General features: G+C 38.8%; 1 protein-coding gene across 1 annotated transcript in view; it reads right to left on the bottom strand.

Moving 5' to 3' along the window:
• The window catches only part of FHIP2A (FHF complex subunit HOOK interacting protein 2A), a 35,370-nt gene that overhangs the window by 4,169 nt on the left and 12,082 nt on the right, over positions 1–19,119 (bottom strand). Inside the window, exons 6-15 of the mRNA XM_085229243.1 lie at positions 15,143–15,436; positions 14,616–14,812; positions 13,323–13,437; positions 13,141–13,217; positions 12,843–13,035; positions 9,925–10,094; positions 8,936–9,076; positions 7,237–7,327; positions 5,475–5,618; positions 954–1,094 (exon numbers count right to left, since the gene is read on the bottom strand). Of these exons, the coding sequence (XP_085085369.1) occupies positions 954–1,094; positions 5,475–5,618; positions 7,237–7,327; positions 8,936–9,076; positions 9,925–10,094; positions 12,843–13,035; positions 13,141–13,217; positions 13,323–13,437; positions 14,616–14,812; positions 15,143–15,436 (1,563 nt within the window). The remainder of the gene's footprint in view (positions 1–953; positions 1,095–5,474; positions 5,619–7,236; positions 7,328–8,935; positions 9,077–9,924; positions 10,095–12,842; positions 13,036–13,140; positions 13,218–13,322; positions 13,438–14,615; positions 14,813–15,142; positions 15,437–19,119) is intronic.

The following is a 19,119-nucleotide window of genomic DNA, read 5'->3' as shown; positions in this document are numbered from 1 at the left end:
TGACAGTAACAGTGCCAAGGATGTGGGTGCAGTACGTAGAGATAAAACAGGACAAACTCTGAAGCTTTACTTGCTACTGCCATAAATGATATTACTCACTTATTTTAATTATGTCACTGATTAATTTGTCTTGGTAAACGTTGATGCAAGCAATTGACCAGTAAATTCATGAGTTTAGGGAAAGAACAAGGGGAGAATGAAGATTATACTTTAAATGGGGAGGGCTGTTGGGAAAAGGGGAGCTAAGCCCACTGTTAGTATTGGCAGGCATCATTAATAGGCTCTCGACCAGCTTAATAACAGCTGGTGCGGGGGGTAGCTGAGGAATCTCTGACTGAGACGACTGCAGTGTGACAGGCACACAGCCAGCTCTTGTAGGATGAAGGTCTGGCAGGAAGAAACAAAATCAGAGGGAAAGGAAGGGGATTTCCAATAAATCTAGCACTTCATGGTTGATTAGAATCCAGAAAAGGGTCACAGACTGGACTGCCAAGAACAGCCTTCATCAGAAAAAACAGATGAGCAGAGATATTCAGTCAGGCACAGGTGTTCACGACTGTCTTCTGTTTGTGCATGAATCAAAGCCATCTCCTTCCTATCCAAGTGTAAACCTCTATTTTGTTCTTACAGCACTACCTGATACTGCCTGCAAGTGACAACAATGTCACCTGGTCCAATTTAAAACAGCATTCTTTGCCAAAAAGGATATTTTACATCTACACTGAAACAAACAAACAAACCTGAAGACATGTAGAGTCAGAACGAATGCTGAGAAATAGATTTTTGGTAGAAAATACGGAATTCTGATTTCCAAATCAAGAGCATAAGTATCTATTTTCAGTAAGAAGCCATTTGCCAACCTAAACTGTCCAGCTTGAAATATTCATTACAAAGTTACTAAATATATCACTGCTGTATAGACATATGTAAACATTAACTGTGTGTTTACTCACCCTGACAATGACGGAGAAAAGAGACCTGCAGCCAGACGCTAGGTTTACGTAAGGATCCAAAAGGTATTCATGTATATGAGGGTGGGGAAACAAGGAGAGTTTGGACAACACCGAAGTAACCTGTAAATTTACATCATAGGGCTGCAAAAAATAATAATAAAAAAAAAAAAAAAAAAGGAAAACAGTGCTTTGTTATTTTCATGCTTAGTTCTTCTCATCCAGTAAGTGTTTATTTAACTACTAGAACCTTACACACAGAGCTAGAAATATCCAAAAATAAAAAGCTAGGTTAGAAGAAGAGAGGCCCAAGCCCTATCCCACAACAGGAGTGAAGGGAATACGACAGGAAGGCATTAGATATTAAATACATAACATCTTCAACCACATGAAGCTTTTGCACACTTCATGTTTTTTTGTAGGATAATAAGTCCTCTTCCTATAAAATCATTCTTCATCTCAGCTGCTAAACAAAGAACTAGATTAAACATCTTGCTTCTAGACGACTGCAAACTATACAAGCTCAGGAAATTGAGAGTGATAAATCCCCGTCTACAGCTAACATTCCATTTTTCTTGGAAAGAACCATGTCAGAGGCCTGTTCATCTTGTAACAACGTGCTACTGGAGATGAGACACTGCTGGGCTGGGAAGGCAGCATGAAATTCTAAGCTTTTTCTCCATCTCCTCTCTCCACATGAATCAAATGGAAGAGGCAACACTGTCAGATGCTGGAAGACGCCAATTAGTCAGAAGGGCTTTCTACTCAAAAAAGCAGTAGCTATCTTGAAGGTGTTTCACCAGCTTAGGAAGAAACTTATTTCTACAAAAGAAAGTACTTCCACCACAGCTTCCTCATGTTCCAAGAACTCTTTATTTTTGCTTTGGGTTTTTTCATCACAGTGAAAATAAGCTTACAATTTAATGCAGCCCAAAATTTCCAACCTAGTCAAATTTTCTCTCATTGAGTGCTGGAACAGACAACAATGGCAAGAGTTGGACAGAAATTCCCCTGCTACAGGCCTATGCCAGTCTGAAGACATTAAACCTGGATGGTTTAACTTAATCTGTTTGATTCTACCTGAAATGGATTATGGGCCCTCATTCAATCCCTTTAGCTGCCAGAAATATATTGGCATTAACATGCTCAATGGTTATGATCACATCTGAAAGAGGATGTGTGTTCACAACCTCAAATTACCACTTTTATGTTCTGAAGTTAACCTCCCATTGAAGAATTGGAGGTTTCTTCCTCGTTCCAGAATAAGATCTGGAAGAGTTCAGTTTAACATAGATATATTTACTATATGCCTGAATTCTCATTAGCCTACTCAACAGAGACTTGACACCTGATATAATTGCTTACAAACATTTCATGCCATCTCAGATGCACAGGTGTACCCTGTCAATCTCTTTGACAGTTCCACAGAGGTGGATCCTGAAAGACCTGTGTTGTAACTGCAAGTTTGAGGGAGTATCTTGGGTGTCACAAAAATGGCAACAGATAGTTCAGGCTACTGAGTCAACCTGCCAGTCAATACAGTCAAATGAGCTGAGATGGTGATTCACTTTGCACTGAAAGACACCTACTGGTTTTTCAGTTTAACAGCTCCCAAGACTACATGGGCTGCTCTGACAGAATTTCCCCTTATTAGATGTGGATGCTTAACTAACATTTGGTACCTTAATTCTGAACTTGCTGCTGTCATAGAATCATAGAATGGTCTGGGTTGAAAAGGACCACAATGATCATCTCGTTTCAACCCCCCTGCTATGTGCACGGGGCAGACCAGGCTGCCCAGAGCCACATCCAGCCTGGCCTTGACTGCCTCCAGGGATGGGGCATCCACAACCTCCTTGGGCAACCTGTCTTACAGATCTTTTGAAGTGAACATATTTATTTCTCCCAGTCAGTGGTAGTCATTTCCATACTTAAAATTCCAGCTACAGCTTTTTAACAAAGCTTTCAAATCCTGGGCCAGGGATGTTCTTCGTAACAGGAATTTCTACCTTTTGAGTTATTGTGAAAGATAAAAGCTACTCTGCAGATGCAGACACAAATTTCTTCCATAAATCCATTCCACTGCCTGTAAAACTGAACTGCTGGAGAAGGTCTTTCAGTTGTGAGTCAGTCAATTCATTAGGAGGCTTTGAAGCCACGAGATTTATCTGGTGTTCACACAAAGAAAAGGAAACAAAGTAGTAACACGTGCTGCATTGTTCAGACAGATTGCTGTTGTGATTTAAACTAATTGAGAGTATTAAGGAAAGCTGAGCTTTTATTTCTGTCCATATGTCAGCAGACTCAGTCAGACAGCCTAAACATCTTCTCTATAACTACAGAGGCAAAAACCAGCAAGATTTGGAGTTCAGGAAATTCTTTCAAAATTCTCAGGAAACAGTTCCATAGAAATTCAATGTTTAACATTAACAGGAGGAAACAGACCGTGCCTCGCAGATGAGGAACTACATTTGAACAGCCTTGAAACAAGTTACTTCACTTTGGTGCCTCAGCTGTCCTCTGTCAGGAAATTTGGTTAATAATACTGACCTCCCCTGTGAAGCCTTCTGGTGTCTGCTGATAAAAACTGATAAATACACAAGAACTACCTAAAGCAGTATGAAGCAAAAATGACATCAAATACAATCTGTAAGTAGTACTGTATGATCCCCAACTAAAGGCTCTTTCACATTTTTTTACATTGTCTGGATATATATATGATCAAAATGTTACTGATACACTAATTTTACATGTTGCTCTATATGATTTATGCATTTCACTATGAATAACCCCAAAGATTTTATTTTATTTTTTTTATTATTTTTAAGGCAAGCCTTTGGTACAAGACAGGAAGAATTTATCCCTGCTGTTTAATTCAGGCAGATCATTTTACTTCTTCTTGAGTCCAGCATTTTTGACACCGCAGATCCTAACACCTTGCTTGACTAGCTCATGCTGACAGGCAGTTTATTAAAATGGGTGCTGTGCTTCCATGCCAGATGCTATTTTTATTGTAATTGCATGCATCTGATACATGCAGTAGCTTTTCTTAGGGGATGCAATTCACTTTCTTTACTTTTTATAATGTATGTATCGTTGTTCAGACAAGGTTTTTATATCCACAAGGCTTCTTGTTCCTGAAAGCTGATGATGATCAGATCTCTTCATGACTTCAATCTATAACCATTTCAAATACTAAAAAGCACAGTATAAGTCTACTAGAATCAAAACACTGAGAATACACAATACAGCAACAGAAGTGTTTGGCTTTCTTTTCTGACTTCTGAATGATACACGTTGGTACTCTCAAACATTCTTCTCCTCTACACACTCACAGAGCTGACCTAGAGACAACTGTTGGCTTCCTGCCATGTTCCCTGTGCATTTATTTGTATGTCTAAATGACTCTTGTCCTGTTTATAAGCTGGAAATTTGCCACTATCACAACTAACTAGTCATTCTGTAGATAGCTGCATATGCAAAACTGAACAGAATTGTGCAAACCTCCAAAAAATTGGTACCAGTGCATCTATAGCACCTTCAGCTGGTGTTACAGGGAGGGTAATCTAGACCCTCAGGGATCGTTTTCACTAGCAAGGAAAGATATCTTCCTCAATGAAAATAGAAATGTTGACTTGATTAATTTAAGTCTAGAATTCAGTGAAGGCAAAGAAACATGAAGTGACCTCCTTTTCACCTCCCTGAGCCTTCACTTTGCTTCTGCTCAGAAAGATGAGGTCATGCAGGCTGGCTAGATACAGAAAGAAACATAGAGCAGGAAAATTCACTTTCTTTAAACTCCTTTATACTAATCTGGGTCTGACATGTCCTTTTCAGGACAAGGATCCTGTCAGATCATATTTCATTTGTTTGCCCTTGGCAGCTATACAGTTATTATTTCAATATAATGAAAGAGGAAAAAAAAGAACAAAACAAAAACTGTAAAGTGCAGATGGAAAAGGATACCTTCTAGAAATTTTCCATGGAATAATAGCAGTTTTTCCTATCTACAGGAAAACATTATGAGTGATACAGCATCTCATCTTACACAATGACTGAAATTCAAAGAACTATGGTAGAAAGGAGATATAAAGCTTTTTGTTTCCTGAAAAAATGTACATGCTTTCTGAATGTATACGCTAGAAAATGAAAACTGAACCAGAGATGTTTATACCTCTGAGTTTCTAAGATACTGTCTTAGCCTCATCCATTACCATTAGGACATTCTTGTCTTACTCATCAATTTAAATGACATTTCAATCACAACACTGGTCAAGAAAACATCTGGTACACAAAAACATAGTGACAATAATAGCATGCTTAATATAGAAGAAGGTTTTGTTCTGGTTTTCAGAAGAGAATACAGATCTCTATACATCCTGCAATCTACCTGCAACTAGGATATATAATATCATGTTGTAACAGACACCTGAATTATGGGAATCCACTGGACTTTAAGGAGACTAAGCCATTTAGTAGTGATGAAAGCAACCAAAATGGAATTTATAACCTGCTTTTTCTTACCTGATCAAGAATCCTGCCCATTCTGTCAAAGAGGACTTTTAAGAAGTGGCCTTCAAAAAATGATGCTTCTAAATTGCACTTTTCCAAAGATCTGGGAGATCCAGGCCACTCCCACCGTAAGCAGATGAGACAGTAATCCCGGAACTAGAACAAAGCAGTGAGGAAAACACTCAAAACCTCTAGGAAATTGTTTCATTTCCTTATAACAGTATCTAAGCCTTAAAACCATAATCTGTAGTTACGTGAGAAATCTAAGTCCAAAAAGAATATTCATTCTAAAACAAACGTTATCAGTTTCCATACAGGCACTTCATTTTCTTCTCGACATGCTGCCAGGTTAGTTTCAGAAACAAAAAGCTAGGGCTTCCAAAAATCATCTGAGACCAAACAAGGTAAGGCTGCAAATACACATTTTGATTATTATGTGCAGCTTATCTCAACATCCAACCCAGATTGCTCGCCAGTTCCCAGGACAGGGAAGGCACGTGGATGTGCAGGTGATACAGACTCAGTGTACTGCAGGCTTCCTCTTCCCTCAGGTTCCTACCACCGACAGTAGTCTTTCTCAGTTGCCTATCAGCTCCTGCCTCTGCTTTGCTGAGAGCTGCCTGGTGTCTCACTCTCTTGGAGTTATACCTTGAAAGCAGCACCAGTTATGAACCAGATTAAGGAAAGCAGGAATAAACAGTAGCAAAAGCGAGGCAAAACAGACTTCACTGCGTGCAGCTTACATACTTGTGCAGGCCTCCAGGAATAGACATAGGGAAGCAGAAAGGCTATTTGGATGTAGTAACAGCAATAGGCAGTGCTATTCTTAGGGGAGAAATATTTTAAGAGTAGCCATATCACTGTCAGGAAGTGACAGAAACCAATTCTTTTCTCTAATAACTCCCAGAATACTCTTTTTCCCAAGGCAAAAAAGAAGAACAAGGATGATATGTATTTTCTGGCATCTAACAATAGAACATAGGGGAATTCTACCTCAACCTTTCTTTCCTTGTTCTCTATTTTCTATTCCCTTTCTTTTCAGTAGACGCTACAGATAAAACAATACATCAAATACAGAAATCCAAGCTTCTTATCCTAAACTGTTGATATCATAATTCAGAGACCACGGAGTTTTTAAAGTACCTACAAAATACAGCTCTCAGTTACTTTACTTCACACAACTTTTTTCATTATACAAGAGTCATGGGGCTTCAGTAAGAAAGCAGAAAATAAACAGTGACCTCTGATCGAGGACACTTCAGACTACATTTGTGAAAACAAAAGCTGTATTTATTTCAAATTAGTAAATCATAAAGATTTCCCTTCCTACCAGAACCATCAACTTGAAACCTGAATGCCTCAGGCTGTGCATTCCCTATGATGTGCCTTTATTTTTGAAGTCCCAGATTGCATAATTCCTATGCAGCATTTTAATTTCCCTTTAGTTCTTTCAAACAGCTTGGCAGGCAATTCTCCAAGAGAATGCAGATAAATGCAAAAGCAAATTAAGAACCTATCTGCAGTTCAGATTTTCTCTCAGTGTATTTGTTAGATGAATATTAATGCATTTAATGTCATTCGTTATTCCCACTAGAGTAATATGAGGTGGATTCACAATCAAAAGAAATCTCTAAAGCTAAGATTTCATTAGAAAATAAAAATTGAATTTTCCCATCTTCCATTACAAAGAGATGCATGTAGTAAGACTATTTATAGAACCTTTTGTATACCCACATCAGCATTTCAAATTCTCAAGGAATAAGGAAAAACTTACTTGTCTGTGGGCATCTCTGAGGTAAGTATCATAACCCGTACCCTCCACGTGGTATGATGACTTAGCTTCATCGGGTACAAGACAGAGAAAACTAAAGAGACAAAGGAATGTTAATGAATACCTATAATCCACAGTGCACAAGATCAATACCTTCTCATCATCTGTAATAGCATACACTATACTGAACTGTCCGGCCAATTAATCCAACTGTAACTTTATGTGATGCACAGAGAATATAATATCTATTTAAGTATTCTAAGTATTTATAAAAAGACATGTACTTCAGAACTTTTCTATGTAACACTAGAGGTAAAAACCTCAGTGGAACGCTAGCACATTCTGAAAATGAGCAGACAGAATGGACATGAAAAGGAATAGTCATAACTAGCTCAAGTAATTGCTAAAGGTCAATCTCCATATTACCAGAGCATATGGAAAATTCACTGGGGAATAAATGAATTGAAGGAGAACTACAGTTCAAATTTCTTAGCCTACTGCACAGGCAGTTCTATTTCCCATAGTTTGTTGTGGCATTAAGTATCTACAAATGTACGGGAAAATCTGCATACAAATGCCCTTATCAGGTATGTAGTACATATACCATACATCATTATTAATTCACCAATATCTGGCCTAAGTAACTTCAGGAAATTCTGAATCTTATTAGAGAGAGGATGTCATTAAAGCCACTTAAAAAAAAAAAAAAAAACAATTACAATTTCTGGACAGTGAAACATACTCAGTTTCTGGACCCTTTTTCCTAGAGCTCTGCTTTCTCTATACACTAAGAACTTCTGGAGATTCCTGGGAGATCTGTATGCAGAAATATAGTAGCTGAATTTTCATATAGTGCTCATCTTATTTGAAAAACACTGAAAGACACTGGAAATTCTAAAACATTTCTATTCAGTGATGGAGATTACACAGGGTGAATTCAGGAAATTGTTGTTTTCATCTTCCTTCCAAATTTCCACTGCAAACTATATATAGCAGTACTGGAGGAAAGAAGGCAAGAAGCAACCACTTCACTGCGTGCTGCCTGTCCTTGGACTGTTTGCTGCCTTTGGCTAACACCTTTGAATATTTCTGGATAAGTAGATAGGACAGCACTGAAATACCAGTGCTGCTTTGCTAAAGTGTATTAACAGAGCAAACTGCATTTGTCCTAATATTAGTCGCTAATAGAATTACCATCACTAAGATGCTTAGAAGAGAATCTGTCCTCTTTGTGATATCCAATTTGCACTATGTTTAGCATGCACAAAGGTATGCTACAGGTGACAGAGATGCCCCCTGGTTTTCAGGGAACAGAAGGTTATCTCTAGCACAGCAATTATTTCCTTTTACATAAGTGTTTAAGGAACTTTGGAAAGCGGGAGGTTTTTTTCCCTTTTTTTTTTTTTTTTGAGAACAGAAAGCACTACATTAATGAGGCTTTTATTCAGAATTCTGAGTATTCAGCTGGACCATTAGCTGTAAAGCTTATCTATTCTTCAAGTTTATGCTGAATTATTTGTACTTGTTGCAAAGCTCTAATCTTTTGGGAGTAGTTTTCTGATAAAATGCCACAATTTTCTTCTGTGGAGTCATTTTACCAGCTGGCACAGAACAACACCATTACAGAGTACATTTGGTATGCACAGTGTGTGCAGACACCCACACATTCAGAGATTTCCTTAAGTGTTTGTTTTAAACTTACCTATTTACAATTTTATGAACTTCAGTCTTCCCATCATTTTTTGGATGTTCTGGACTGACAGGTGGAGAAACACTGAGCCACTCTTGAGCCCCAGTGTTATCTGGAGACAGATCAGTAAATAGCGGATCTTCCTCCAGGTCTCTGTGAGATCATATTAGACAAAAACATAATCATTTGCACAATGTTATGGAAGGCAAGAAATTCTCTGGACTAAAAGGCATGCTTTCTGTTTTTCATCTCTGAACAGTTATGATATTGTCCAGAATGCTGCCATATGCACAGCTTTTTACCATGTTAACGTGCAGAAATGCCAACCTTTACACATATCCAGCAAAATTTGTTTTGTTTTACTGGTACAAAAATCACTGCATTAAATCTCAAACTCTGTAGACATATTTTTCATTTAAGAGATTCTTACACTCTGTGAAGTCATCAGGCTATTTTAGATGACTCAGAAAAATCTAAATTAAGATACTAAAATAGCTGGATGTGACTACTCCTTATCCCTCCTTCATTAGATTAAAAAAAAAATAAAAAAAATCACAACAGTTAGGTGTAGTATTCAAAAAAATTTACTTAAAGCACCCCCATTTTTTTTTTCCATCAAAAAATGATTAAAGAACATAAATGTAAACAGGACACCTAAATGACTGACTGACTTTAGGAGTAATCTTACTGAATACAGTATGAATTTGCATGAGCTTAAGCTAAGTAGATGCCTAAGTAAATTGCTAAATGAAAATCTTGCAGTGCTTAGTTCAGAAAAGAAGCTTTTGAGAATTTCAGCTTTTCTGATACCCTCCCAACAAATTACATCAGTTGGTGATGTAGCAATTTGTGCATCACCTCACATATGCTCATTGTAGTTACAGATGAAAACACAGAACACACAACGTGCTGTGTTCACTTTTCCTTCAATTACTAGAACCCCTGGTTTTAAAAAGGATCCAATTTAACTGTTGCAAAAATGACTTAAAAAAGAAACTTACATTGCTCCTGCAATCTGCCCATTCTCTACCACATCTTTATCTTCTTGACACAGTGGCTTATACTCTATGTAATTTCTTTCTTCTAAATTTCTCAGAACCAAGTTATAGAGAATGTGCTCGTGAGGCTTTTGCAGAAGGTGCTCAAACATTCTTAGAGTCATTATGCTGATCTGCAATGTAAAAAGCAAAAATTACATGAAGTGATGCACCACTGTCCTAATGCAGTTTGTCTTCCACCACAGTTTGTATACAGAACATCACAATTACTTATTTATATCGTGAAACGAATGAAAATTACAGGAAAAAAAAAAAAAAGAAAAAAGGAAATGGCTTCTTCAAAGCTTGGCTTCTTCAAGTATGTTAATAGCAAAAGGAAAACTAGGGAGAATGTGGGCCCCTTACTAAGTGAGGGGGGGGTCCTCGTAACGGGGGATGCTGAGAAGGCAGAGATACTGAATGCCTTCTTTACTTCTGTCTTCAGTGAAAAGGCTCCCCTGCAGGAATCCCACACCCTGGAGGTTAGTGAGAGGGTCTGGGGAATGGGAGACTTCCCTTTAGTCAGGAAAGAGGACGTGCGTGAGCGCCTAGGCAGTACTAAGGTCCACAAGTCCATGGGACCTGATGGGGTGCATCCACGTGTGCTGAGGGAGCTGGCGGAGGTCATTGCCGAACCGCTCTCCATCATTTTTGAGAGGTCCTGGACAACAGGGGAGGTCCCTGAAGACTGGAGGATAGCCAATGTCACTCCGGTCTTCAAAAAGGGCAAGAAGGAAGATCCGGGTAATTATAGGCCTGTCAGCCTCACCTCCGTCCCTGGAAAGGTGATGGAACAGCTTGTGCTGGATACCATCTCCAGACAACTGGGAGAAAAGGAGGTTATCAGGAGTAGTCAGCATGGGTTCACCAAGGGGAGGTCGTGCTCGACCAACTTGGTGGCCTTCTATGATGCTGTCACATGCTGGGTGGATGGGGGAAGAGCGGTAGATGTAATCTACCTTGATTTTAGAAAGGCGTTTGATACTGTCTCCCACGACATCCTTATAACAAAGCTGAGGAAGTGTGGGATAGACGAGTGGACAGTGAGGTGGGTTGAGAACTGGCTGACTGGCAGAGCGCAGAGGGTCGTCGTTGGTGGTGCAGAGTCTGGCTGGAGACCTGTAACCAGTGGTGTCCCCCAGGGGTCTGTGCTGGGTCCGGTCTTGTTCAACATCTTCATCAATGACCTTGATGAGGGGATAGTGGCCACCCTCAGCAAGTTTGCTGATGATACGAAGTTGGGAGGATTGGCTGACACGCCTGAAGGCTGTGCTGCCATTCAGCGAGACCTGGACAGGCTGGAGAGCTGGGCAGTAAGAAACCGGATGAGGTTCAACAAAAGCAAGTGTAGGGTCTTACACCTAGGGAGGAATAATTGCATGCACCAATACAGGCTGGGGGATGAGCTGCTGGAGAGGAGCTCTGCAGAGAGGGACCTGGGCGTCCTGGTGGACGACAGGTTGGCCATGAGCCAGCAGTGTGCCCTCGTGGCCAAAAAGGCCAATGGCATTCTGGGGTGCATTAAGAAGAGCGTGTCCAGCAGGTCGAGGGAGGTGATCCTCCCCCTCTACTCTGCCCTGGTAAGGCCTCATCTGGAGTACTGTGTCCACTTCTGGGCTCCCCAGTACAAAAAAGACAGGGATCTCTTGGAAAGAGTCCAGCGGAGGGCCACAAAGATGGTGAAGGGCCTGGAGCATCTCCCCTATGAAGAAAGGTTAAGTAAACTGGGTCTGTTTAGCCTTGAGAAAAGAAGACTGAGAGGGGACCTGATCCAGGTTTATAAATATCTGAGGAGTGGCGGCCATAGCGGTGAGGCCAGTCTCTTTTCAGTGGTACGTGGAGACAGGACGAGGGGAAACGGACATAAGCTGCAGCATAGGAAGTTTCGCACGAATGTGCGTAAGAACTTCTTCACGGTGAGGGTGACGGAGCACTGGAACAGGCTGCCCAGGGGGGTTGTGGAGTCTCCTTCTCTGGAGATATTCAAGTCTCGCCTGGACGCCTACCTGTGCGACCTGGTGTAGGGAACCTGCTTTGGCAGGGGGGTTGGTCTCGATGATCTCTAGAGGTCCCTTCCAACCCCTACAATTCTGTGATTCTGTGATTCTGTGAAATCATCATGCTGAATGCAGTGTGTGGACTCTCCACCCCCGTTTATACATCTGACAAACAATATGTGCATGTAACTTTTTTTCCTATAAAACAAAAGCTCTTCTAAAATCTGCCAAAGTAATAAAATAAAAAACATAAAAAACATCCGAAGAACAACTTGCTTTCTGCGTATTATATCAGTTCCATACGAGAGGATAGTTGTCACTGTGCAAGTGAGGAAAAAAAAAAATAAAGAAGCAGCTCCTAAAGAATAATTTCACTGAAATCATTCTTTTTTATAAAGGTCTTTTGTATGTAAAGTGCTTAAAGTTAGTCCATTATTTTTTAATTGGCACTGTATACATTCTCTGACCTCAGGTAGTTTATACAAAAAATAGTTTGTTTTTAACCATACTTTATGTGGTAATATGACAGAACTGACAACACAGAAAGTAACATATATGTCATGCAACATATAATAAAACATAAACTAAAGTGTAATTACAGAAAACAATTAGGGGTAATCTTATAAATGAGCAAGCCCAAATAGATATGTACTGGAGACAAGCTAATAATCTTTATTAACTGTTGCAATGTGTTAGCTAGAAGAAATAGCTGGGTCTTCCCTTTTTGAAGGGAATTTGTAGGAGCGACAGTCAGAACTCTTCCTCACCAAAGTTGGCTGACACAAATACAAAAAAAAAAAAACAAACCTCATGATGGCATTTCTACAAGCTCTGTGCAGGACAAAGCTAGCCAGCACACATTATTATATCAATATCACTTCTTACCTCATCAGAAATATGATCACAGTGTTCGATTAACCTGTGTCGCAATGGATGTCTGTTGATGTTTGGCAAAGTTTCTGGCTCTCTGTGTTCTCCAAGAACAAAATAAACTAATTCCTGCAGTAGGACATCTGAAGTTACTTGACGAACAATGCGATGTAATAACGCAGTTGATGTGAGGATTCCAATTTCTGAGCTGAACAATAAATTTAGTGTCAGATAGGCACCGGATTGCAGCTGATAAAAAGAAATCAGCTTGACTTAGACTTTGCTCTGCTGTGTTTTGTAAGATGCTACTCACGTTTGCATCAGCTGGGGTTCCATAACATCAACAAAAAATCGTTCCCGCACAGCTTTTGCCATAGCAACAGCAGCAATCTGAAACAAAAATACAGGATGGCACGTCTTAAACTCAAAAGCTAAGAAACAACTGGAACTCTCTATTTGCTGAATATATTTGTATCATCTGTAAACATTTCAAACCTTTTGTGCTTCTTTGATGAGTTGATCACAGTAGTCAAACCATGAAAGAAATGATATCAACGCTCTTTTCCCTGGAAAAGCAGATGCATCTTCTTTGTGGCTATAGGAATCCAAACTAGAGCATATATGGAAAATATTTATTTAGTCTACAAGCACTTAAAGAACACTGGACTCTATTCTCATTGAACTTAATAGCATCATTAATGATATACTAACAATGAAATGAACATTAAAATAGTTTTGCCTGTCTCTACCAATCTGGAAGTGCTATCGTTACATAGAAAGGCATTTTAAGGATACATTGTATGTCCAGCAAAAAACTCTGAGTGGAAATACTAAGGTCAAGGATTTCTTAAATCAGCAGGTAAAATCGATCACCCAGTCTGCTCTCCCAGGAAACAGAGCCCACTAACATCACTAATTCCTGTAGTCAGAGTCCATAAAATGAAGGCAATTGTTCTTCTCTATTCTGTAAGTGACCTCAATCAAATCCACCAAAATGACACAGCCTATACCTGAACTAGGTGGTACCTTTAGGGAAAAAAAGTATGTATTGCATTTAAAGGCTGTAAGGAATAACAAATTCACCATGTTCTTTGGTTAAGCAGTTTGATAATTACTTATCCCACTACTCAAAGCTATATTTTTTTTCTTCAAACTTCAAATTTCAACCAAAATATTTTTTTGCAAATACCCGCTTTTTGTCTGTGTACTAACAGACCATAAGTAATTCCTAATAATAAAGGCAGAGTGGGGACAAGCACTAAAATGTATTGAGAATATGACAAGCAGTTAGGCTAACAGCACGTATCTTTTCCTTCAAGCTGTTATGCAGTAACTCTTTCCTTCTTCTTTTTTACCTTAAAGATTTTACAGCAAGAGCATGCTATCAAATTTACTCTTCCTGACCTCTGCTGCACCATGCAGGGCTCACCATGGACAATGAAACTTCGAGCATGTTTCTTAAATACTTGACATCTGAACAGAAAAATAATCTGTACCTGAGACTCCAGAAACACCACCATAAATTGCCAATGTAATTCAGAGGAAAACTTTATCCCTTCAGGGATCTTTGCAATGGACTGGCAGCCAAATCTAGTCCTATAGCAGAAATAATGAGTACATTGCACACCTAAGGTGTTCCTGCTGTACCAAAGACAGTACCTAAACCCTGCTTTTTAGACTAGCATGGGGATGTAAACAATTTATACCTTTTACGTAACTACGGTAAATGAGCATCAGGAAGGGGTGCAAAGTCATCTCAGGTATTAAATACAAAAAGAAAATTCTTACCCCCAGTTAATTGCCTCCACTGTTTCAATGTCTAAGGGATCCAATGACTGAGGCAGGGCTCTGTAGAGGCTGGCCAGCCTGTCTGTCAGCAATTCACATAAACAAGTGCTTTGAGTCAGGCACTTGGCAGCCGCAGGTTCTGGCAAGCTCACCAAAAGCATGAGCCCTTCACAAGCCTTCACAGCTATCCGGCCATCCTGGCACAAAAGCATGGAAGAATCAATCAGGCAGTGAATGAATATCACTTGAAATCCTGAAGCAAACATCTCCCAAACAACAGTCTCTCCATTCCCCCACAGTTAATGAAAACATTTCTTTATTTCTTTTTCAGTCATTAAGATTTATTTATCGTGAATTTCTAGTAAAAGGAAATAATCAATTTACAAAAACCAATCACAAAAATCTTTGAATTACTTTTCATATTTAAATACAGACTGCACATACATGCAACTTCATTCCCTCTACCTATTTCACACCACATCCAAACGACTTCATTTTATCGCACTGCACAAAATAAAATCACTCACCGGACTTTTGGTGAGATTTAGTAGAGAATTCACTAAATTATAGTCTTGATTTGGACAAACAGTGGAGGACTCAGGTGATGATGTGACATTTAGTTCATCCAGACTGAAAGACAGATCATCTGCCTGTTGAGGAAGCTCATCTTCCTTTTCCATGTGCTCCGCTCCAGCAGTGCCAGGCGTTTCCTCAGGCTGGATGGGCTGCCCCGTGTCTGTGGCCAACGAATCCTGGCCTTTTAGCATGTCTTCTGTGATTACGTTTGTTGATTCTTTGGAAGCCATTGCTTTCAACTTATTCTGCAAAGCATTTTGTTGGAATTAAAAAGCTGAAATTGCGGTTCATCCTAAAGCACAAACCTACTACAATTTTTTACATGGGCATTTAGGTAGTACTTCACAAGGCTGGATACAGTAACCACATAGAACTTAATAGTTTGCAAAGCAGGTGAGTCTTTAAATCTACAACATTTTTCAGTCCACTTAAATTTCTGTTAAGGCCTTTCATTCTGAGGCTTTCTTGCTTTGCCCACTCTTTGACATTTATCCTGTTTCATTTTTGTTTTTCATTTCATTATACTGTTTCATTTACTTTATGAGGGCACCTTTTGACATTAGCACACACTACAGAATAACCCTTCCTAGACAAGGTCTCAAATTTGATTTAAAGTCTGAAACACTGTTTCCAGCTGGAGAGGAACTGACTCTAAACTTCTTGAGATAACACCTTCAGTGAGAATGGGGAAAAAAAAAACACCAAACATTTTATGACAGCAAAGTACTCTCAAGTTGAAGAAAATGTTTAAAAGATAAAATGGACAGAAGATACTGTAAGCTAGCATTGGGGGCACCAGGTACTGTAACAGATCACAGCGAACCCTGCTAGATGCTGTAAACTATCTCTACTTAACATGATGCTATAAATTCATCCCTGCACTAACAGAGGCATTTAAGTCTGTGCTCTGAGAGGCCAGGAAGAAACTCACACCACGGCAAAAATACAGCGCTCCTCTGTCAAAAGCACAGGTGAATAATGCTTTATCAAAACTATAAACGAGACTTCAGCACAGGACAATTTTTCAAGTCAGCAGTGAGTTTATTAATCCAAAGGGTTTCTCTCCTCTAGGATAAAGCCAAAATTATTATGAATACATCTCAAGCATTAACAATTGTAAAGAGTAACAATTTGGGGTTAATGGTTTTTAATGCATACAAACCAGCAGGGACAGGCAGCAAACTACAGCATTGCTGTGAATGCTTGTTCACTTGATGTGCGTTCTGCATGCAGAATTTGTACTGAATGGTATGATAGACTCATATAACCACATCCCTGGAGAGGCAACCCGGTGGTAAAAGCAGCACACTGCATGCTATAAAAGAAGTAGGATGTGATTCTATGATTTTTGACTACAGAAGAAAAATGACTCCTTCAACAGATTTTATAACAACGAAAAGCATCAGGTGGCAAAGCACCCAGAATGGGTTTGTCTGAGCCGCGTTAGTGTATCACTGCATCTTCTAAACTCCTCTACTATCTCCCATATAAGTTATCAATCCATGGCAATACCTGGATGAGAACTACAATCTGTGCACATCAAGCAGAGCTGGAGCCTGAAACTGCATTTTAAATCCTGGATTATATGCTGCCGTTCGCACTTCTCAAGTAGTACTCAGTGCTTTCAAAGATTAGATACTGTTTTGTAAAGTATTTACTTTATCTTACAGCAGCCTATTACTTCAGGCACTGATGCGAGACCTAGCACACATAAAATGTATAAACGTCCCCAGAAATTTTCTGTTGCTCATTACTTTTGCATTGGCAAATAACACAAAGCAGTCTGTACATCCAACAACACATCAACAGAGCTTTTGCACGTGTTTAAGCTTCCTGTTTTCTAATCATGCAATTCTGCAGCTTAGCTGCTCACCTGCCTCCTGCAAAGGTGCAAAACAGGATCCTGAATGACCTAATAGAAAAGGTTACATAAAACATACACTCAGTGTTTTCTAGATAAAGTACTTCTCCAAGTGAACTCAGTATCAGCAGAGAGCAGACACTATACAAGTAGACTTTTGTGTTTTCCTAATACGTAACGACTGAGTTCCAACACCTGTGGTGAGCAATATACTGTGTGACTCTTTAACTTCAGACAGACTTAAAAGGAATTCTGTGGAAAAATCAGGTGATAGCATAGCTAGTGAATGCCCACTCAATTTATAGCAAAAAATATAAACCTGGCCATTTGTAGTAATGAAAATAGAAGTGAATAGAGAAAGTACTTTTCATTTTACAAAGTGAAGGTGCAGCTTTTTAACAGATACTATATTAGAACAATTTGAGGTTTTAAGAGCAGAAATTTGAAAACAGAAAAGTATGTTTCCCATAGTATAGAACAATCAGTTGCAAGTAATATTCCTACTAAGGTGAAATGAGATGGGCCAACTTAGGAGGAAATGAAAGGGAAAAAACATGATTTAACATGTTTAGCATATAATAATGGTTCAGATAGAGAAGGTAAGTCAAACATTCCTATGTATGTTCTCTTTAAATAAAACAGGGAAAACAGTTTAAAGAATGGAATACATTAAAGCAAAAAAAAAAAAAAAATTACCACATGGATTTTAAAGGCTTTAAAAATGAGGAATGCAGTTTTTATTTCAACAACAAAAGTAACTTTTACAGAAATATTTAGAGAGTATTTAAAAGTATCTTTAAAGAGATACTGTTACACAAAATAGTCTTGTTAAGCAACATAAGTGAAAGATTTTATTAAAATATAAACAGCTTTTTAACAGTGAGGTATTTAATATAGAATCATAAAAGGGAAAGTCTAGGCCTACAGATACTCCTTTTCTTTAAGTTCATGAATGACTACAGGGGCTCATCAGAAAAAAATTACAAAAGGAAGTAAAACTTACTGACATACAGGCAGACTGTTTTGGAGAGATGTATCTGCTTTTCAGCTTAAATGTTAGAGATCTGAGAGTTAAATGCTACACAGAGTTCTGTAACTTCACCCTTTCATGCATTTGAAGGTCAGAAGCAGATACCAAGTCACTACAGCACCTCTAAGAGGCACAGACAGGAACAACCAGAACATCCTCTTCTAATAGAGGGCGATTCTGCAACCCAAAAGCCTTATCTGGAAAAAACTATGAAAAGTGAGGAAAGACATCTGCCTTCAGCTACAGCATTTAGAATAATTCCGTAAAGGAAGCAAGAGTGAGAAGGAACGTCCCTCAGCGTGCCTGAACTTCATACTCAGCATTTTGAGAAACTGGAATCTCTTTGAAATTAGGAATCACCTGGTTTTTCATGCCAAGACTTTTAAGATTATAATCTTGTTATATTATAATCTGACAAAATATTTGTAGTTTCTATGATTGCCATTCCCTGATTTGACTTCAGGGCCATTATTTGAGCAGAGCAGTTACTCAGAGGGTTTTAATTCTTCTTTTCAACCATACAACTTACAAAACAAAATCCATACGACTTGCATCAAAAACCATCCTGGTTTAGACTTGTACTGTATTCTGCACGTAATGTATCTAGTAGTATTGAAATAGTAGTATTCCATATTGAAACATGGAATCTTCAGCCCTTATACTACTTTTACTACTGTGGATACAAGGGCAATTGAGACAGTTTAAGTAAAAATAAACTCAAGATGGATTCTACTAATTGACTTATAAGTGATATTCATATACTTAATGAGAAAGAACAGATATTTGCTGTTTATCAGCCTCTGCTGCTAGAAATTGTTGTTTGGGGAAAACTTCTAAAATATTCCTGAAGTAGAGCAAATCTACATCTTTTCAGCTATAGATCACACACTTAATACATACTGTGCTATTGCAGCAAACATCAAGGTGGGAGAAGGAAGAACTTATAAATATGCTTTTAATAAATTAAACTTTTATATGTTCTTTCTAAATGGGAATGGAGAGTCTCTACAAATTCTTGTCCTCCCACTCTGGTTTCA

This window comes from Meleagris gallopavo, chromosome 8 (assembly GCF_905368555.1).
Source record: "Meleagris gallopavo chromosome 8, MGAL_WU_HG_1.1, whole genome shotgun sequence".
Classification (NCBI taxonomy): domain Eukaryota; kingdom Metazoa; phylum Chordata; class Aves; order Galliformes; family Phasianidae; genus Meleagris; species Meleagris gallopavo.
The sequence above is the reverse complement of the archived record's forward strand: the minus strand, read 5'-3'. Positions and strand labels throughout refer to the sequence as shown.